The sequence below is a fragment of the Halichoeres trimaculatus genome, unplaced genomic scaffold (assembly GCF_033239565.1).
Source record: "Halichoeres trimaculatus isolate MK-OKI-2021-1 unplaced genomic scaffold, fHalTri1.1 fHalTri1_scaffold_6, whole genome shotgun sequence".
Taxonomy (NCBI): Eukaryota; Metazoa; Chordata; class Actinopteri; order Labriformes; family Labridae; genus Halichoeres; species Halichoeres trimaculatus.
Window position 1 is genome coordinate 33,096,565 of NW_027437184.1, and position 22,314 is coordinate 33,118,878.

The following is a 22,314-nucleotide window of genomic DNA, read 5'->3' on the forward strand; positions in this document are numbered from 1 at the left end:
AAGATGCAAAGCAACGAGGTGACATGTTAATTGGTAGTTTGAAAGGTGACAACAGTCAAACTTTGTAAACTCAGGTTGTAGTTTAGTGTACAGAAGGGGAGTAGATAGTCTGTTTAGTATTCCTCACAGCCCTGTGCTCTGAGACATGTCTGTAACGTTAGCGAATCCTGGTTCTGTCCTGCCAGTCATCTACCAATCAGAGCTAACATGTCCACCATCACTACAAAACAAATCCAAGAAATACTTTTCAGCTGAGAAAAACACAGATCTCTCACCTCGCTAAACTTTCAGTCTATAAACAGATGTTTATGTTCATGTTCACAAGAATAAGACCCGACCACGGATACTGAAATATATTATTTAGAAATGACTGTTTTTTGTGCTGATATTCTAACTTTAGACGGTGGATTATGGACAGTGGGACTATAAAAGATGTACTATTCACCAGTCGCCATTTTCACTGCTGACCAAAAATGCATTCTACATATTTTATTGTTGGTTGCAAAGAAAACTTTAAGAGCAAATTGGGCGAATGTTAAATCACTAAATGTGGCTGAGTGGAAGCAGATGTTGGGACAGGTTTATCTCATGTAAATAACGACACCATCACCAAAATGATCTGATGATCTGATCTATTTGGGTTATTGAGGCTGTTCTTTAGGTTATTAAAACGGGCCCAAATATGATGTTCACCTGTTAAATTGTAATCTAATGATTATTCATTATTCATTTATTGTCTTTATGTTTATTTTTATTTTTTCATTTTTTTTTAAATATTTTCTTTGTTTGGTTTTCTGTATCATTGCACTATATAATGTATATCAGATGTACATTTGCATTATATGCAGCAATATTTTTACATGTATGTAATATGTTTTGCACCTTCTTTTATTTTACATCACTGCCCTTGTCTCAGATAGTGTTCTATTTTAAAGTGCAAAAAATCAAAATAAAAAGTTCTGAAAAAAAAAGATGGACTATTCAAGATCACTTGTAAATTCCTCACAGGGCCTTTGCATCAATTCCATTATTTATTCCTTAAGTAAAAAAGTTTCTGAATGAGAAAAAAATCCTGACAACAGCAGCAGATCAGCCATTCATATGGACATCAGGCATGTGTTGTGAGTAATCACAGATGAAGGTAGATTTCTTATTTTGCTAGCTGAATGAAAAATGTAGAATCAGGCACAATTATATCATAGACAAAGAGAGGGATAAAATGTCTGAATATGTGCTTATTACATGAACACTTTGACTGCATGCTCTTTGCTTCTTTCCTTTGGCGACATGTGAAAATTTAATCCAGTTCCTTGCCACTGATATCACACGACTTCTATAATTTGCAACAGGAATCGTGCAGAGCTTGCAACAAGCCTGCCCCTCCCCCCTCGCTGCAAACAGCAGAGCTGCTCTGAACAGCGTTTGCAGAGCACAGGCCTGTCCTTAAAAGAGGTAATCAAGCTAAACCACTGATCCTTAGATTAGCGAGCTGTTTGACAAACGGGCTCTACTTCATGACCTAAAGCAACAAGCAGAAGCCAGAGCACCGTGCTTCAGCAGAGATCAGAGGAATCTTATTAAAACACACAAGTTTAAAAATGTGTTTGAATGATCATAAGTTCAGAGTCAGGGGTCACACACAGCAGTGTTTAAAATAAATCCATGTCTAAAGCTCTTTGTTTATCACAGCAGATAAAAGGCACAGCATCACTGTGGCTCAAAGTTAGAACTGTTTGACAGCGAGTGACGAATCTGAAGGGCTGCAGTGAGGCTTTAAGCAGCACAAAGAGACGCGCTCTCTATCTCATTAGGGAGAATCAGCTCATCTGTGGCAAGAGTCACAGGCAGCACACTTTCACATCCTCACTGATATTCTAGTCGATAGGACTCAACTTCTCCCTGCACCCTTCCTCTATCTGCACATGCACACTTATGCATTCATGTGTGCCGTTAACTGTGAACACACTCAAGCACAAGAAAGGTCAGATTCAGTGAGCTGAGAAAGCAGTTTGTGTCGTCATCTGTAGAAAAGACGGGAGGGAAGACGACGGGAAAAGGAAGCTCCCAGGTCTGCTCTGTAGGCTGCTTGTTTGCTGGCTAATCGAGGTTACTATTTTAATGTCTGTCACTTCCTCCTGTCATGACAAGCCACTTTGGGTTAAGCCTGTTCTCAGCTTAGCAGGCTCTCTCCCATTTCACCACTGCAGCTCCAGCTCCTCCCCCTCCCCTGCTACACAAGGTGCTAATCTGACTACCATCATGTCAGGGACTTGCCAACAGAAAGCAGAGGTGTGTCAGGAGGATATCTCATCCTGACACACCATCTTTGAGATAACAGAGGGACACAAATCAAGACAGAGGGAGAGGAAAGAGGAAGACAGAATGGGAAACGGTGTCTGACCTCTTGGCTGCCTGGCCTGTGAGCCTGCTGGTTTAGAAGAGAGCTCAGTCTGGACTCCCCACGATGGACCTGCCTCAGCTGGAAGCATTTGGCCAGGCTCCTGCTGGAAAAGAAAAACAAGGCATCAACACGTTTCTAATAAAAAACACAAGTATTAACAAGACAAAAGGGAAATCTCAGGCTTAGAAAAATGAGCAGTAAACTAAACTGTTGCTGTTTCCCCAATAACCACTCGAAAAGTCGCAAAATGCCTTCACCATCAACTATTAAGTCTCTTTCTGTTAGCTTCTATCTGTTTTTGGACTGGCCTTTTTCAGTCATTTCACAGCAGGATGTGTTACAACCATAGACTGTAAAAAAATGGATGTCATCTTGCTCAGCTTTAAGTGCCACGAAAACTGCTCCCCCTTGTGGCTGGCCGCAGTATAGGTCAAAAAATCAGTCTCTCCAGTCATTCCAGATGGGCTGTGGTCAAACCTTAAAAAACGAATACACCTCGTAGGAATGTTTCTCACGTCCAATTGTTGTGGTGATTTGAAGATATCATTCGGCTGCCTTTTATTGAAGTCCTATTTTTTCTGAAAAGTTTCGTTTTCATTAGTTATCTGAGGTTAAAAACAAGGTTTTACGTCATGTTCAACGATGATTGACAGCTGCGGTTCTTGTGGATTTTTTCAGGGATTGTTAAATATGGAAGGTAGAGTCAAGAAGTGATTAGACTCGCAAAAGAAAAAAATATATATAATATTTTTGTCACCTGGCTCCACTCAAATTCTACCAGAATCCCTCAGAATCCCGCTTCAAAACCATACAATGGTAAATGGCTGAGCCACGCTGTCCACTCTATATACAGTCTATAGTTACAACCCCCAAGCTAGCATTGCTAACTTTGGGGCTGTATGCTAGAAACCTGGAAAAAAAAATCTGCAATAACCTCTGCTCACTCAAACTTTTATTGATTGCAAGAGTAACTCAAACAGCTGCTACTCTTTTTTTCTAAAAATCAAAATTCCTAACTTTTTAAGACTTGGAATTCTGTATTACAGCTAATTTGATGTCAGAGTCCAGGCAGCTGGAGGTATTTTATTCTAGCAAAGTGTATATATCATTTGGACTTCTTTGCCATGCTTACATCTAGGACTGTCATGTGGAAAAAGTGATGTAACCATGGTGTTCAGACCATTACAGAAAACCCCGCCTCTAACTGACGTAAACATACTGGTGCTACCTATCAAATATACTGTATTTACAATAACATTACATTTGGCTGTATGTTATTTAAACAGAAAACAAACATAGTTTTTATCCTTATTTCTATCAGTTACTGAGAACAAATTTCGTCATTCATACAACAATGAAAAGGCTGTTATTCTTTTGGGCTGTGGTGGTGTTAGCAGCAATGGAGTGAGTATGAGCATTCACTAAGAGCTGAATTAGGACAGATTGAAGCTGAGTGTTTCTAAAGATCTCAGTGAAAATTATAACAGGTGTACAGAGATGAAGCTCAAATTCAGATTTATGGAAGTATCGAGAAATCAGAAAGATAAAAAATATGTGTTGAAGACAAACAGGATGGACTTCTCTTGAACTTAATTTGCAAAATCTGGAAAAACATGTGTGACCAGCCCTCTCTGTGTCTGCTGCAGTGATGATGTTGATGATGATGATATAAAAATCTCTGGTGGTCAGATGTGACACCCACAGGACTACAGGGGATCTACTAGAGTCACTAAGGAGGAAACTCTGTCCCACATTAATGTTTACCGGCAGGTCTGCCTTCAGGCCTCGGCGGTACGGAGGTCTGCACGGCTCCACATGAGCCCCCTCAATCCACCACTCAGAGCTCATCTGCTCCAACACCACCTCCCCAGGAGGGTACTCGGAGGGTTCTTCGTTGTCGTCCGTGCCGTACTCCACGTCGATCTCCGTCTCCTGACCGACAGGTGACCTCACAGAGCGTACTGTTTTGCTGACTGGGTAGGGTCTTGGCGGGGTAGGACCATACCCAGGGTTGGCTCCCACAGCGACAGCCATTTGACTCCTGAGCATGGCCTCCCTCCTAAGGCGGTCCCCTAGCCCTCTGAGCAGAGCTTTGCTGGTGGGGGTCAGCTGGGTGGGGCGACGAGCCGAGGGTCTCCTGCTGGTTGGACCCTCGTAGAGGTTCATGTCTCCTTCTCCAGGATAGCTGATGGTGTCCACTGTGTCTGCGTAGTGCACCCTGTGCTGGCTCTTGGGTTTGACTGGAAGGGGTCCCTGCCTCAGTGCAGGCTCTTTGGTCAGGGATCTGGGGTCCCTGTTGAAGTGGTGATGGGGAGGGGGGACGTGTGAGTGTGGGTGAGGGTTAGGGTGATGCAGGTGATGCTGGGGGCTGTGGTGGATGCTCTCTGGGTCTCTGGGGTGAAGGAGTCCTGGTCTGGGTCGGGGCTGTCCGTGGTGGGTTAAAGGCTCTTCATGACAGCTGTCCTCCTCTGACACCTCGGGGATGCTGAACAGCTGCTTGTGGGGGACCTGAGGAGGCAGCTTCAGGATCCGCTCCTGAATCTCCTCATCACTCTCAGGAGTCGCCAACTTTCGTAACTACACGGGCCGTAAATCAAAGCAACCAGTGGGGTTTACGGTAAAGGTGGGATGAGAGAAACAATGAACGATGACAATAGGAGAGGTGTAGAGAACACAGAGGGCAACCAGGCCATGCAAAGGGAAGAGAAAAGAAAGAGGAAGAAAAACAAAATCTCAATCAAGCATGACAAAAAACATGACAGAAGAAAAAAGAAGTGAGATTGTAAGCGTGAAAAACAAACTGATGAACTGAGATGTGAACTCTCCCTGCAGACAGTTCACACAGAGCGTGTTGAAACATGGATGAGTGTGACAGTGACACATGAAGATCACAAACTTGTGTTACCCTGCAAGCAGCCACAGTGAAGCCTCTGCCCTGCACGTCTCCCAGGTGGTCAGAGTACAGGTCCTCCTCCTCCTCCTCCAGGATGTCTGACAGATCTGAGCGGCTGTTGTCTGCGTTGTATTCACTGGGAGGCTCCGCCAGCCCTTTGCTGTAAATCTGAAATAAAACGAGTCAACATCTTAAAACAAAATATCAGATCTTAATCTTTTACAGTCTTTTGTCTTTAGAGTTCAATTGTGTGAAAACAAAAACGATGCATTTTTTAATTTGTACAGCAAAACTGGAGACAGACTTTACATTGTTAACCCATCCATGTCTTTTTTCTGGACTTCATGTGTTCAAATCATTCACTGTGGAGAAGCAGCAAAACCTTTTTTTGTAGAAATATCTCTGACATTTAATTTGACTTCTCAATTGCTCTTATGTACTTTTTTAAGGTCTGTTTGCAGTGAATGATTGTTTTTTTTTCTCCACGATTTATACGAGGAAAATAAAAAAGAAAGAAAGAAAGATTTCTCCATAAAAATGTTCCTTGCATAAAGCCGTAAATTAAGTAAACTTTGGATAGACTTTAGATATATTTCTTTCACTTCTCCACTAGGTCACAAAGATATTACAATGTTTACAGATTATGCTTCGAATCAATTCATGCATTAGTTCATTTCATTTCATCAGAATTGTTAAAATTGTTTATGATGACAGCATCCTTTTTTGTAGTGGTCATAGGTTATTTGGACCCCCCCCCCCCCCCCCCCCCCCCCAAAAAAAAAAAAAAGAAGAAGGAAAATTACATGCTCGCAAGTGCAATATCGCTCCAAAAAAAACTGCAATTATATTATTTCCCCAAATTGTTCAGCCCTTGTATCAACCATGTTTGTAAACTCGGCATCAAACCCTAAACTGCCTGGGAAGCCGGTCCATTGGCAGCCCCCGTGCACTGACATTTCTCCATTTAGAACCTGTTTGTGCATGTTTGTTTATCAGCCTGTGTGTGAAGCATGATCAGACAACAGAGAGAAGAAAAAATGAATTTCCCCAACAGGGATTAAATAAGTATCTCCTCTTCTTCTCCTTTAACTCACGACAAACTTGCATCATGATCAATGTGGACAAAACATTTTCTTTAGGCCTGAGGGAATTGGTAGAAACAGCATTAAAAGGATCATGAAGATACCTGCAGCACAATCTACATTTACTTTTTTGCCAATATTTGGTATGCCAATATTTAACAACTCATTCAGCTGAAACCCATACCGACATTTTTTCTGAACACATAATTGCAGAGATCATCAACTCTCTTCTGTATTGGAAGTAACTTATTGCACTGTGGTGCATGCTCTTATCACATTTGTCATGTAATATTCGTTTCTTGTGCAAAACAATATATATATATACTTGAAACTGTGTACTTATTTATGTCAACTGCTTTCAAACAAAATAATTCCATAAGATAAATCCTACTTGAAAGCTGGATGATGCTTTTTCTGAGGAAATCACAACATTACCAATAAACAGGGAAAATTTCACGAGTTACAGCCAGTAAATGTAACCTCTGTTCACAGGGAACATATGAGAAGTGCAACTGTACAGCAATTAAACCCAAATTGAATAAAATAGTTTACTTTGGTGAATGGTAAATGTGACTTCTTCATCTGAACTGTGCAAACAAAATCACAAAAAGCAAAAAAAACATCTGCAGCTTCAGCCTGTTGTTTCATTGGCAGAATTTGGTGTATTGGTCAGTATCTGATATTTTAATTTTAGGCCAATATCAGCTGATACCGATAATGTGCCAATAATTTCGGGCATCCCTAATTATAACATCATCATTATCAAAACTTGGGCTGACCTGCGGCCTCCTGCAGTACTCCGTCTGCTGGTCCTGCCTTAAAAACTCCTCGATGGACACCAGGCGGGTGTTCTCTCGCTCCTCCTCTGTCTCCGACTCCAGCGGTGAAACAGGGGGTCGGTGGATGTTGATGTCCTGAGGGTTAAGGAGGTCTGTGATGGGGGCTTTGGGTGGAGTCGGGATGCGCTCAGGAGTCCCGAGCTTGGCACTGGGGTCATCGATGAACTCTGTGATGGATGGAAAAGGACGTATGGTTCCAGGGCTGTCAGTGTCTCTGCGCTGCTCTAACACCACTGCTGCTGCTGCTGCTGAGGGTGGTGCAGGCGTCGGTACTGCAACTTGACATGGTGGAGGCGCTGAGGTGATAGGGGAGGTCACATGTACCTAGAAACAAAAAGAAAGCCATTATAAGGTGTAGGGATGCACGATATTATCAGCACAATATCGGTATCGGCAGATAAAAGCTTAAAAACACGTTTACCGGTATCGGCAGATATGAAAATTTCTGCCGATATGCACAGCCGATAAGATGCTATTCAGTTAGGATTATTATTTTCCATCTGAAAAATAAGCTCCTTAAATAAAATGTAGCACTTCATTTATTTGCGCTGCAGAGCTCTGTGTCTGTCACCAGGTTGTTACAGTAGCTCTAAAATAATCAAATGCAACTTGGTTATGTTTAAAAATGCATTGTACATTTAAAGTTCATGTGATCTAAAGAAATTATTTTTCTGTATTTCAATATTGAATGTCTTGAGTTTGAAAAAATAATACATTTCTTATTTATGGTAAAATCAAATGTTTTTTGTCTTGTTTTATGTGTGTTTCTTAAACAAATAAGACCGTCACAAGTGTATTATAAGAGTAACATATAAATTCCAGTACAGGATAGACTTAGCTTTCTTTACAGTGAAAAAGCAACAAACTTGTTATTATTGGTATTGGTATCGGTATCGGTATCGGTATTGGTGTCGGCTAAAAGGGGTTTCGATATATCGGCATATCGGATATCGGCAAAAATCCAATATCGTGCATCCTTAATAAGGTGTTATGTTACCATAAGGTAGCATAAGGTTTGACAGCATCGAGGCTTGAATTAGTTGCATATGAAAGGCCAGTTTGTCAAACAACCTTCACCTGAATCTAAAGCTCTGAGCTTAAAACAGACTATGTATCTTAGATAAAGCAGGATGGCGTACCACAGGAGTTATGGGGCAGGCTACTGGTAATGTGGCTTCACACGCAGCCAAGGCAGCAGCAGAAGATGGGTTGGCCCAGGCCCTCACATATGAGGCAGATAAGAGACGATCTTCTGAGTGGAGCGCGTGAGAAGGGTTGGCAACAGCCTCCACTATGAGGCCAGAGAAGTGAGAGTCTGATGGCAGAGAGCAGGGCAGCGCAGAGACTTTGGCAGCAGGGTTCCCGTAGGACGGAGGAGGAGGAGGCAGGCTAGTGCAACCTGCAGGGGAGCAGGAGAGGGCTGGCACTACTGGGGTGACGACGGCTGGACCGGACATGATGGCAGCCAGCTTGGAGGGCACATCGACAGGCAGGGAGTCACAGGATTCTCCATGGGCGGACATGGTGCGGACAGTGAGCTCCTGAGCTGCCTGCAGGGACTGGATCTGAGAGGGGCCCAGCAGAGCACTGCCGGCTGTGGGGGAAGACACCTCCAGCACCTTTGACGGGAGGACAACAGATATATTCAACACCAACATTCCAACAACATCAACAATCTTGACTATTCTTCACAAAGTCATCTGTGAAAAGAAAAACAAGTTCTTACCTTTTTCCTGTCAGCATATATTGTGTATCCAGTCACACGGACCCCGTTGGAGGTCCCAGCAGCATCTATGGTGACTGGCAGCCAGCTGATGAGAGCGATCCCTGGGGAGGGGCCGTGCTCCAGCTGTACGTCCAGAGGAGCATCAGGGGGGCCTGCAGGGAACCAAGTCATCCCACCACAGCCAGGGAGAAGCAGATGTCAGAAATGTGTTTTTATCATGATAAAATCAAGTGACTGAACCAAAATGTGATCAGTAAAAACTAACGTAACAGCTACATCTCTCTACTGAGAAATAACACGACCTAACGGTCTACAGGAGGACTGAGAAATTCAGAAACCATGTACCTGAGTTCCCAGACAGTTGGCATGAAACTAAAGCAAGTTTCACAATTATTTAATGAAGTCAACTCAAATATAAGATGACACTCATCACACACACACTGCTTAGCTTCCTGCCTGAAGAGATGGTCTGTTTTATTGGAGAAGCAGATCAGGTTTATGGGATATAGGATCAATATCAGGTTGAATCTTTAAGTGTTTTGTCTGTCGTGATCATTCACATAACATATTTCCCTTGGAAGTGACTACTAGCAATAAAATTTAATAAAAGAGAGGTGAATAACATCTCACAAACTCCTCTCTTATTAAAACCTCATGTCCATGTCTGTGTGAAAATGGGACTGTGAAATTTACAGCAGGGTATGACACACAGGTATCATGTAGCTCTGCAAACTGCAAACAGATCACAGTCAAAGACTGATTCAGAGTTTGATACTCATATAAGTAGGCCTGTCACGATAATCAATAAATCGATTTACGAACGATAAATAAAAACGTCCTTGGTAAGTTTGCCAGCCTCGATAAACTGACACGTGCATGCATGTTTGTTTTCCTCCTCTCTTTCCACCAAAGTGGCTGAATGAGAAGATGGCTCACTACGTCTGTCTTTCCTAACATCGGGATGCATAGGTTCTATAGCGGATTTAGCGGAATTATAGCGGAGTGAGCATCTGTCAAAAATGCGATCTTTGGGGTGAAGACGGGGCTGCTCGCGCGTTCACACGGAGAGAGCTGAAGCTAGCGTCCTGAGGGGTAAGGAGGAAACACACGCTAATATGAGTGATGGCACCAAAGATACGGTTTTTAAGCCGCCTGCCACAGTCCCAGTGTGGGAATATTTAGTTTTTTATCCGAATGAACAAAGTGTGAGCTCATGAACACCAACGAGGTGATATGTCCCATTTGTTTGAAAATAGTGGCGAAGAAGAAGAAGAAGGGGAGGTAAAGCGGAGCCTTGTTCTTTGACAATCCGCTCTTACTGAGGCTTTTGGTCTGCAAAGTAAAAAGAAATAAAAGCGCCAAATGGTGGGCACTCAAAGACAGCTACATTGCCAAAGAAATGCAGCCCTTCAATACGATTAAAAGCCAGAAATGTTAAAAATGTTTGACAGACAGTACTGATTGACTGGGAAAAAGTACATGTTACAAACAATTCAGGAACTGTATAAACTCCCTTTTATTTAGGCTACAGTTTTTATTGTTGTTTTTTTTTGGAGTTTTGTTTTTTCTTTAGAGACAGGGTCTATGTTTTATTGTTTTTGATTAGTATTAATTATTTTCACTTACATGTATTTTTTTCTAAAAGAGAGTCCATTTCATTTTCATTGTATTTTTTTTATCTTTCTTGTTTGTTAAATTTATTATATTTTTTGTTTAATTTATTTTATTTAAAAGATCCTGTCCTTTTAATAACAGTTAAATACTCGTAAGAAATTAAAGTTTCTTGCTTTTGATATGGTGTACATACTTTATTATCACATTTATCATAATTACATCAATGAAAAAATGGAAAAAAAATCAAAATAACATTGACAATAATATTGTTTATCTGCAATAATATTTTGGAAAATTATCGTCCAGCAAAATTTGATATCGTGACAGGCCTACATATGAGAAATTAACCCCTAGTGGAGGCAGGGGTGGCCATTTATACTTCCTTATCAACATACAATAATCTTATCACCAAAACTCAGCTTAATAACACCAAGAGGGGATCTTCTTGTCTACATCTATGGCTGCATGACCAGGAACTAAAACGATATCACACATTGTGAACTATCTTAAGGTGCTGTGAGGACCGCCCATTTTTGTTTTTTCCAATATAAAGACTCCATTTCCCATCAGTACCATCACTCACTGAGATAAAGACGTGATGCTTGCCAAAGCATGTGTTCGTTTTGAAGCAAATGAAGGAAGATCAGAACTTCTTTTTGACTCTACTTTTCCTTGTTAAACCTCTTAAGACCCAAGATTTTGTCTGGTGTGCAATTTTTAATTCTCCTTGCTATTTGGGATAAGTAAGACCTGATAACTAAACATGGTCATTGTACAGGAAGTTTGATTATTTGTGTTATAAGGTCGCTATTAGTTGTTTGTTAGTCCTGTTATTGAACTTTAATACATAGTTTTTTCACTAAAATGGGTGTAATGTTGTTATTTCATCAAAAGATGATGTGGGAAGTGTCCCTAAATGTGGCTAAGAGATCAAAGGTATAAAAAGTGGAGTATCAGGGGTCTGAGAGGCAGAAATACCCCTAACTTTCCTCCCTCTTTTAACTGTGTCACTCGTGTATGTTGTTTTTATTTATTTCAATTGTGATTTTAATACAGTGTGTTTTTATTATGTTTTTTTGTAAAGTGTACTTGGGTGCTAGAAAGGCACTTTTTGATAAAACGTATTATTATTAGGGCTTTGACTTTAACGCGTTAATTAGATTAATTAATTACACCGCACATTAACGCGTTATAAAAATCAACATACGATTAACTCATGGGCTGCCCGCCATTTCAGAGCATCCTTTGATCCTCTCCATGATCTCCGTCGTCTTTTCTCATGATGGCGCCGCTCTTTCTCTCTGAACTACCGTGACACATCCTCAGTTGGAGCGTGAGCTGCCTGAACTTTTCTGACTCGCAGCATCTCTCTGTGTCTCTGTCATCTTACATTTCTCCTCATATCCATGCTGAGCTCTCGTCCAAAGAGTGCACCACCCACAGTAGTTTACGAGCAGGATTTTGATTGACAAGCTCCACCAGACACCGCCTCCCTCCGCTGAAAAATATAATTTACTTCTATTGACTTAGTAAACAGTAATCCAATCTTAATGGCAGGGAACACAGACATTTTAGTTAATATTGTCCAGATAAAAAAAAAAGGATTTACAAATCTTCTCTTTTTCGTGTATTCATTCCATTAGTCATGCACTATAATTTTGAAATGCCCTAGAATTCAAATTCTTTATTTTGGGACTTTAAGCAGATATAAGATTAAAATGTGATTAATTAGATTAATTAATTACAAATCCTGTAAATAATTAGATTATTTTTTAATCTGTCCACAAAGAAAACATCTTCTGACCAAAATAAACAGGATTTTGTTGTTTAAACTTGTGTATGAGAATATTCAACGATTTAGTCTTTTACAAAATCTGTTTGAATTGAAAAGTGTTGCTTCTGATGTTGAATATTGATGTGATTAAAATGTGATTAATTACGATTAATTAATTGCAAATAGTATAATTAATTCGATTATTTTTTAATCAAGTCCCACCTATAATTATTATTATTAAACTTAATGTCCAAACATGTGGATGTGGGATCTTAAGAGGTTAAAACTTTTTCCATGATGCAAAGTGACATGGTAATGTGTTTATTTGTAGCTATAGCAATAGTTTGACAGGGGACATCCATCAAACTCTGTAAACTTAGTTTGTAGTTTAGAGTCCAGAAGGTGAGCAGACTATCTGTTTAGTGTTCCTCTGAGACGTGTCTGCAACGTGTAACATCTACCAACTCCAGCTTCACCAGGCAAAGAACACGGGCTCTTCATTTTATTGATAGACTCTCAAGTTTGAACAGACCACTGCAGAAAAACTGCTGACTGTGGGTTGGAATGAACATTATCACAAACAGATTAACCCAATTATCTTTCTTCCGCTCTTCATTCCTTTTTCTGTCTGACAGTTACAGTACATTCAGACCAGAAGTGTCAAATTTGCTCGTCGACGCTCTGGCCACTCTCATTGCACTGCTTGGCAGTTGAAAACACACAGAAGCTCGCAGGCAGGGGAAGCGCTGCGAGCTGCCGAAGGGGTGGGGGTTACAAGCTGCGGTGCAGATGTTTAACCCTGGGAGGATCAGCTGTGCTCTGGATGACAACGTACAATCATTCTTGTTTTTCATGCTTTTATAAATTATATATATATATATATATATATATATATATATATATATATATATATATATATATATATATATATATATATTTATATCCATTGATGGCACAAATATTTCACAAATAAACACTCCTGATCAATCTAATGTCGGATATATTTTTCCAAGAATCATTGTTTTTTTTAAATGTTCCTGTAGATAAACAGGGACACTGATTACAGCTCAGGGAAGCTGGACACAGCAATAATAAGTTTGTCCTCCATTGTTTAACCTCGTTCTCCCCCTCAAAATCTTCTGCCTGGCAATACAGTTTGGCCTGTTATTGGCTGATGCCTCGTTCGCGCTGCTGCTCATTTGCATAAAGTTGAGCTTCTCCCAACTTCGGCTCATCGCTCGCTCCGCTGACGCAAGTGGCGCTAGTGATGCTAGTGACGCTAGTGACGCTCGCAACGTGACCCTTGTGATCGCCACTGCCTCGAGCGCCCCTCGACGCCGGCGATCATAGAAAATGAATTGCAGCTTGACGCCGCCGACGCTCAGACCGCTTCTGGTGTGAGTGTACAGTCAGGCTACGGTCTTCACCATCACTACAAAATTAATCGTTTTCTTCAAGTCACTAGGTGGTGAAATGTCATCAATCAACATTTAGAAACGACTTAATTTTAAATTATGGATTATGTAAAAAGCAAATACATAAAAGAAAGACTATTTCAAGATGACTTAAAAATTCCAGACAACAAATGCAGGTGCAGCAAACTGACAGTGGGATACAAACTCACTCATCAGTCAGTGTATCTTAGTGCTACTTCTCCTGAGATTGTTTTGTGGACAGATTAACAAACTGACAGACTCCATATCAAATACTCTGATTTCTACAGCTCAGAACTTTGGTCTAATTTGCTGGGGGGGCTCGAAGGTCAACTCTGAAGCTTTGTAACTCCCTACCTATTCAGCCTTATTTCTCCTCCATTGTAGAGTCAGCAATATTATCTTGGTGAGCAGATAACTAAACGTTGCTTTGTTGATTAAAGCTCAAAGCCTCTCCTAGAATCCATTTTCAATCATCATTCCTCTTTCTCTTATCTATTTCAGAGAAGGCAAACTTTTTTCCAGAAAGGTTTACTGACAGAACTCTAATTCCAAAAACACAAAAGTTGCTCAATATGAGGTTAAATTAAAAAACAATGAAATAAAAGAGTCTAATCCATACAGCACCAGAGACAAATTTAGGAGTAAGGAGGGCTGACTGACAGGAGGATGGTGAGAAGTCTGTTCGCTTAGAGGATATGCAGGCTGCTATCAAGACAATTCAACACCTGACTGTAAGAAGGTAAATACTGCACAGAAAGCATAAAGTACATTTTCTCCTACTGCTCCAAGTGTTTCAAGCTAAATGTCTGACTTCACACTTTCACTGAGCTGCTGCAAGAACTGGAGTTCAGTCTTTACGGACGCTCTGACATGTGGACTGAAGGTGCCGAGGATCAAACCGCTGATCTGCAGATTAGTGGAGCATTAGTCGCAGCATCCTGAGGCAACACTTTCAGTTACACACACCTTCAGGCACACCGTGTGAGGACAAACACACAGCCATCAGAGGAAAGTCTTCTACAGCTATAAAGAGTTAATAACTAAGACTGAAAAAAGATAAATGTGTCTTTTCTACGGACTAATGGCAGATGCTGTAATAAACTGAAGTAACAGCTTCAGAGAGCAGCAGGCGGGCTTTAGCTTCAGGTGATAAGAGTAAAAGGATTGTTTGACAAGGGGATGATGGAGTGTTTGATGACATGGAAAATGACAGTTTGTTGTGATTTAGGCTTTAAACTAAACGTTAAAAAGGAACAAATCGAACAAACGGACATTGTTTACACTTAAACTTGAGACCATTTATCAGTACAGTGATTTCTGCTTATGTCATCAACTTAATGATGCTATGAGGAGGATCTGCTTTAATTGCACTGCCTCGCCACTCCTGGCTTGAAATCTTTGCACACTGTCATGAATTTATTTTAGAGAGGTGTGTGTTTTGGAATTAAATGGAGATCGGATTGAAACAAACTTTCTTTGTTCAAGTCAACTTTTTACTGGATACAACGTGCTGAAGTAAGGTATTTATCAGAACAGTTACTTAGCACTACAGTTTGAAACCTGGCATCAAGCAAATGTTGTAGCAGTCAACTATATGTAGTGCTATCGGCTGCTCCAATGTATCTGTAGGCTAACATGACATCAAGTAAACACTGCTGTAAATCAATCTGTATGCAGTTTAGTAGCTATTTGTATTAGCGCAGCTAGCAGCTCGGTGCTCTGAGACATGTCTGTAATGTGTAACGTTAGTGAATCCTGCTTATATCCTGCCAGTCATCTACCAATCAGAGCTAACGTAACCTCACTCTTCATTTTATTGATAGACTCTCAAGTTTGAACAGACCACTGCAGAATAACTGCTGACTGTGGGTTAAAATGAACATTAGCACAAACAGATTAGCTCCTGTGTTAGCCTTTAGCTTGTGTCTTAGCCTTTAGCTAGTGCACTGTCACTCTCCTGTTTGTCCTTTTTCTGTCTGACAGTTAGGCTCAAGTGTCCACCATCACTACAAAATTAATCACAGAAATCATTCTCAGCAGACTACTAACTAACAGACTACTTTGTCGGCCAGCGTGGTGTTGTCATGGAGACCTAGACGTGCTGTAAATCAATCTGGTCCTGCTCGACCTGAGCAGGAAGCTAAGAAGTAGCAATCTAAAATAACTGGTAATCTGTAGTATTGGCGCTGATAATCTCATTTTAAAGTGTGGATTACGATCAGGCATATATCTGAAAGGGGGACTTTTTTAAGGTCACCTAGAGTCTCCTTACAGCCCCTTTAAACCAGGAGCATGAAAACAGAGAAGTAACACACGCTTTTTGATACAAGGAGATATTTTTTGGTCGTGGTGTAATTTCACAGCTGCCCCTGGTGTTTTACAGCAGGCCTGATCTGAGGAAATATTCTGTTCCCCTAAAGTACAAGTTCTATCTGAAAGGCTAACAGATTGAACATGTTCACATTGGAATTGGCTTGGAGGGTCAAATTTCCATCTGCCTGTGACATGAACAGTGATTGTGACCACCTCAGGAATCACCAACGTTTAACACTGTAACAGTCCAGAACATGTCAGACTCTTTCTGTGAGGTTTCTTGAAACACAAAGCTTTAGTAAGCTTGTAAAGACGATCTTCGATCTCTGTCTTATACAAAAATACACAAATACCTGACCTGACATGAAGCTTTTTCAGGTTATGATGCAAGAATCTATCATCCGAAACGATTCTCTAAGATTTTTTATATTACTTGATATTTCTGTTTCTTTTTTAGTTGATCTCAGAGAACAGTTAAGTCTTATCTGTGGTATAATCAGTGTCGTTGACCTTACCTCCTGACACTGCTGATATTCATTTATGACCAACATGTTATTTTTTAAGAGTGACATGCCCGGCACCTTTCCTGAACATCTCACTCTATGAATAGAAATGACTGCATCCTGACCTGCCATCAGCGTGCTGAAGGTGATTGTTGCGCTTCTGTGTTCCCGCCGCTCCACAGGTAGCTCCCATGGCGTGCGGTGCGGCCGTGCCTCCACTTTGACGGTGTACTGCAGGCTCGGCAAGAGGTTATTGAGGCACAGCGAGTAGCAGCCAGCCTTCACCAGCTCACACTCCTCCTCGTTCAAGGACACAATGTGCACATAGTTACTGTTGCTGGGCAGCCAGGTCAGGTTGGCAGAGGTGGCGGTAATCCTTTCCACGCGCACCTGCGTGGGCGCCACACAAACGTCCCGACCCACTAGCATGCTGCAGCGCAGCTGGTCAGAAAGGCCCTTCTCCGTCAGGCTCTGCACTGACACGCGGTAGGCCTTGAGGTTTATGTCCAGCCGCTCGAGCACTGCTTTGGTCTGAGAACCGAAGGGCACATTGAGCCGCAGCTCCTGGTCCACATACACGTTATAGCTCCACACATTGCCCCACCCAGCCGGCACCAGCGGAGGGTCCCAGCCGATGATGATGCTCTTGGCAAGCTGCTTAATGAGGGTGAGTTTACGTGGGTAAGGCACGACGTCCACTCCCACCTCCTCCAAATCCAAGTCCAGGCCGTTGGTGAGGGGGGCTGGGACAGCCAAGGCCGATGCTGAGTCTGAGGGGGCTGAGGCAGGGCCACAGGGGGTATGGGTGTCTGTCCTTCCTGAGGCGCTGATACCCAGGTGGAGGTGATGCTGGTGGCTGGCACTGTGCAGGCTGCTGTCGAGCAGAGAGTTGTGAGACGCGTCCCCTGTCTCCGGGTGGTGAGCGCTCATCACGTCATCGTCCGATACGCGTTCCACAAAGTTGGAGGGAACCAGCCCTCTCCGTCCGTCCATCAGCTCTCCTGTGAGGAGCACAAGTGAGACACTGAGCACCATGTTAGGATCAAAAACACAGATTTACTTATCCACAGTCTGCTCATACCTTCATAGAAGCCGTCATCATCCATGTCTCCGTACACGTAGATGTATTCCCCAGCAGTGAGGGGAAGCTCCACTTCAGGGTTGTCGTTTGGGCCATCGTAAGGGTTATAGCTGAGAAAAAAACAAACATGGGAATTATTTCTGATCCATACTAAATATATGCTGAGTCATACTTCACGGCGGTTAAACACTAACCTGTATCTGGCTATGAAAACCTGAAGCTTGGCTGCTCCTCTGCTGGCTGTGTAAGGTGCAGGAGCCACGTCGATGTCCAGCTCCTCCACTTCACTGGCTGTGTCCACCTGAGAAACACAAAAACAGACAGTGAAGGTGTATCCCACAGGGAACTTTCTCTCCAAACAAATAAGACATGCAGCTTTTAAACAGTGCAACTTTTCACCTACAGCTAAAACACTGTTTTAAATGTTTTACACAGGTAAAAACAGACAACAAATTGTTTTGTTTTGTTTTTTTTGCTTGGCACGGCGTTGTGGCTGTCTGTAACAGCATCTCTCTCTTCTTTGTCGATTTCTTGTAATTTTTTCATCTCTTTTTCGTCATCTTTGTATTTGGAGTGGATCATTACTTTGTTTGGCTCATTTGTTGGTCATGGACACCAAACTGGTTTTGTCTTCAGTGATATTTTTACTATTTTTGCTCCTGTCTTTATCTGGAGATCATACATGAAACCATGGCTGCATTGTTTACATGTGAAATCAGCTGTTAGCAGCCTGTAGCATGCCAATGCTAATTGGTGCATGGCCTGATGTCTTCCCACAGGAGGAATGAGGTGAGGACGATGTGCTGGTTCTCAGGTGTGAGCTAAGAAGTGACGACATTGACCTGTCCTTCCATCCATCGTTATTGGGAACGTAAGATCTATCTCCAATAAGATGGACAAGCTAGCCATGCTAACTTAGCAACAGAGGGAATACCAGAAGGCAGAGTAGCATCATGCTATTCACAGACATGGCTAACAGAGCTAAACCCGACACCAACGCCACATTGGAAGAGCTTCACCTGCTGTGAGCAGACAGGATCCAGGAGACAGAGACTGAACAGACTGCTGAAGAAGCTCAGTCCTGGACCCTGTGGAGGTGGAGACTGGCTGAACTGGACAATGATGGACAAGCTGTCAGCATCTATTTTCTTATGAAGCTTTCTGCACTTTCCATACACTTTCTTATTTTAGTTTTATTGATTGCTGCAGTGACTCCTGAACTTCACCTTGGGGATAAATAAAGTATTTTCTATTCTATGATCCATAGGCCTTGACTTGAAACTGTGTACATCTCTAGATTCTTGACCCTGGGATGACTACAACATGACTGAGCTTTTTTAGAAAACAGGAGTCAGTCTCTAAAGCCTGTTCTTGTAAATCCTGAACTAGTTTTAAGTGACTGTGTTTGACTGTTCTCCTTTAAAAGCTGCACAGCGTTTTTGTCTGAGTCTGTGGTTTGAAGACAACCACCTTCATTTCCATTCATGGCTGTTCCACTAAATACAATAAAGAAGGGTTATTTATAGATCACTGGGAAAACCTTTTTAAAGATAATCACTTACAACTACTACTGTGTAACCTTCATAATCCGCACAGGCGAGTGGATTATCTCACTAAATATGAGCTTTATTGAACTGTGGGCAGACTGGATGAAAAGACCACCAACCTGTCTGTTACGCAAGACCAGACTCTGACGCTTTGGACACAGGGCACAACAAAAACCCTGAAAACATGACAGTGGACTTCTCCTCTGAGCAAGCAGAGAGAGTGCTGGTACATTCAGCTACAGTGTGCACTCGCGTGAGATGACAGAGAGAGGTTAAGGAGGGCTTTTTAATCCATTAAATCCACACAATCAATGTGATCGTGCATGGCTGTCTTGGTAATCTTGATGAGCAATCTGCCTGTCTATGTGCATACAAAGACAGCAGAGGAGCTGCAGGCAGGGATCCCTCACAATGACATAACCAGGGAGAGAAAAGAAGGTAAAGCAGCTGAGAATCACAGACCGACAGCCAAGGCTACCCAAACGCTAACACAGGAGAGAAGAAACACTGGTTTGGCTAACTGTTAGCAAGAGTGGCTAGCAGGCACCAGCTGAAACCTTCTTGAAGGGGTTAAACTGGTTTAAAAACAACAACTAACATTTTCTTTAAAGGCTTTTTAACAGCTCCAGGACACAAACAGACAGTCTAACTATCTCTGCACTGTCATTGTGTCACATTTTCACAAAGTGGATTACAACATCAAGACTGAAGACGCCCCTTTTTTTAAAAAAACAGTGAGTTGTTTTGTGAAAAGGATACAGGAGGAGACGTTTCTCACGACAGCATCCACATCACCACAAAACCCTCTGCTTTATATTCACACAGCGCCACAACTATGGTTTAAAACAAATGTCAATTTGAAAGCAGCTTTTAAGATAAATCTGTCAAAGTGCCATGACGTGCTGAGGATTCAGTAAGCAGTTTTTGGATCGGGATCCAGTGGAGCTGATGAAACGTCCTCCTAATCATTCTCACATGGAGCTTTTTTATACGCAGACACAATTGAAATTTCGGAATTGTGAAGCGTGTCAGACGGATGAATCGAAGATGTATACAATTCCAGGTTTCCACTAAGTGGAATCAACAGTTTGATCTACGATGAGGATTCTGTTTTTGTCCCACAAAGGTGCTCGAGAGGATTTGAAAAGTCCCAGCAACCAGCTCACTGAAGTTTCTTACATTATAATCTGGTGTTAGCAATTTTGGTCGTACACAGATGTAAGCATGGAGTTGACCCATCACAGACCAAGGTTAAAATAGTTTTGGATTTGTCATTATAGTTTAGTTTTAGTTAGTTTTGACATTTTTTTCCATTACAGTTTAGTTTAAATTAGTTTTAGAGCAGGCATTCTAGTTTTTATTTAGTTTTAATTTTTGCAACAAGGCTTAGTTTTAGTTTAGTTTGAGTTTTTCATACCTTATTAACCAGGTGCAGGATTCAAAAAGGTCAGAGTAAATATTTTGTAATACAGTTTATTTTCCAGTTCAACATAGTGCTCACTGCTCAGTCAATGCTGATACTGAACTGTTGGCTGCTGTCTTAAACACATGAAAATAATAGAAACTTAATATGAAAATATATATCATAAAAATAATATATCAGTGCAGTAAACAAGCACGTCCCAGTACGTCGCTGTGATGGTGCCGTACGGCGCTGACAACTGCTGAAAACTGTCGTAAAATTGGTTGGGAAAATGTGTCAGATTAATTTCAATCATAAAGGCTATTCATATTGTCAAAAACTGTAACAAAGGACATTTTGTCTATAATTTTGGTTAGTTTCAGTTAGTTTTGTGAACACAAGATACAGTTTTAGTTTACTTATCGTTTTCTTTTCTTTTCTAGTTTTTATTAGTTTGAGTTAACTGCAATGTATTTTAAATTTTAGTTTTCCTTTTTAGTTTAGTTTTAGTTAACTATTACAACCTTGTCACAGACCAAGCTGGATTTGTCTCTAACCTCAGTACTTGCTAACATTGATGAGCCATTTCAGAAAGAGAGACATTTCCTTTAACTGTGGGACTGAGTTTCCTTATTTACAGTCACTGCTGAGATTTGTCCTAAAGCAGGCGTCTCCAGCCTTTGTTAGGATGACAGCTTTCAAACAAAAAAAACAAGTCACAAGCTACTTCTTGTTCTCTTATCTATTTATTTTTTGAAGAGTACATGTTTAACACCTTGTTATTATTAGGCTCAGCTTAAATGAGATGTTGGACATTGCATCCTGTCAACCAAAGTCTTGTAATTTGTCTATTTCTTTTTCTACAGACCTTGTTTACTCATGTTTATCTCCAAGTGGGACACTGGCTTGAGTAAAAGTAAAACAAAATCCAAATTTCTTACAATATTTTGTTCATGTTCAAGTCCATACTGAGTCCACACGTTTGCCACCACTCTGGTGATTGGCTAATGTTTTTTGTGGGATGGGGAAGGAGGAGAGGAGGTTGGATGGATATAGAGTTGTAGAAAGTAGAGTTTGCTTTGATTCTTTGTATTTTCTTCCTGATTCTTTTATTATTTTCATGTTTTCCATTTGCTTGGCGAGTTACTTACTGGGGGCCTTTAAGCTGCCTGTTGGTGACCCATGTCCCAAAGACAGCCTAGGAGGGTTTAATTAAAGGTGCAGTCATTATTTAAATAAAGCATATTTTTTTCCCCAAAGTGAAAGATGAGTTTTGGTTTGTTGACCAAAATCAATTTTGATTTTTCCAAGAAATGGTTTAGTGCTTTCTTGAATTTGGGCCATGACTTTCTAATTTGATATAATCTCAATGCCCGGGTTTCCACATCTTATCGAGATCAGTTAATTTCCAGTGCTCAGATTTAGTAATCAGGCAACGATGAGCCAGATTTTTCTGATTAAAGAGATAAACATATCAAATGAGACAATAACAATGAACTTTGAGCCTTTGATATAACATTATATATCACACACAGCCTCTGGCATTCAGGAGGCAGAGGAGATTTTTACAGACACATACACACGCACAGAGCTCTGGGCTGTACGCTCTTGAATGTGACGATTGTTAGCATCTCTGACGCCTGCTAAAGGTGGAACAATCCAGCCCACCATTACTCCTCTTTAACACCCACAGTGGCTGGGAG

At 41.3% G+C, this 22,314-nt stretch overlaps 1 protein-coding gene across 7 annotated transcripts in view; it reads right to left on the reverse strand.

Annotated features, from left to right (window-relative positions):
* Nucleotides 1–22,314, reverse strand: part of tspoap1 (TSPO associated protein 1) — a 127,143-nt gene that overhangs the window by 18,772 nt on the left and 86,057 nt on the right. For 5 of the 7 annotated variants that reach the window (XM_074671604.1, XM_074671605.1, XM_074671603.1 and 2 more), the window contains 8 exons: nucleotides 17,857–17,963; nucleotides 17,663–17,772; nucleotides 16,707–17,582; nucleotides 8,942–9,093; nucleotides 8,355–8,834; nucleotides 7,156–7,539; nucleotides 5,307–5,462; nucleotides 2,402–2,504 (listed from right to left, as the gene is read on the reverse strand). In XM_074671604.1, the coding sequence (XP_074527705.1) occupies nucleotides 2,402–2,504; nucleotides 5,307–5,462; nucleotides 7,156–7,539; nucleotides 8,355–8,834; nucleotides 8,942–9,093; nucleotides 16,707–17,582; nucleotides 17,663–17,772; nucleotides 17,857–17,963 (2,368 nt within the window). Of the gene's footprint in view, nucleotides 1–2,401; nucleotides 2,505–4,165; nucleotides 4,979–5,306; nucleotides 5,463–7,155; nucleotides 7,540–8,354; nucleotides 8,835–8,941; nucleotides 9,094–16,706; nucleotides 17,583–17,662; nucleotides 17,773–17,856; nucleotides 17,964–22,314 lie in introns of all 7 variants that reach the window. The other 2 variants (XM_074671608.1, XM_074671602.1) reach the window with 2 other exon arrangements.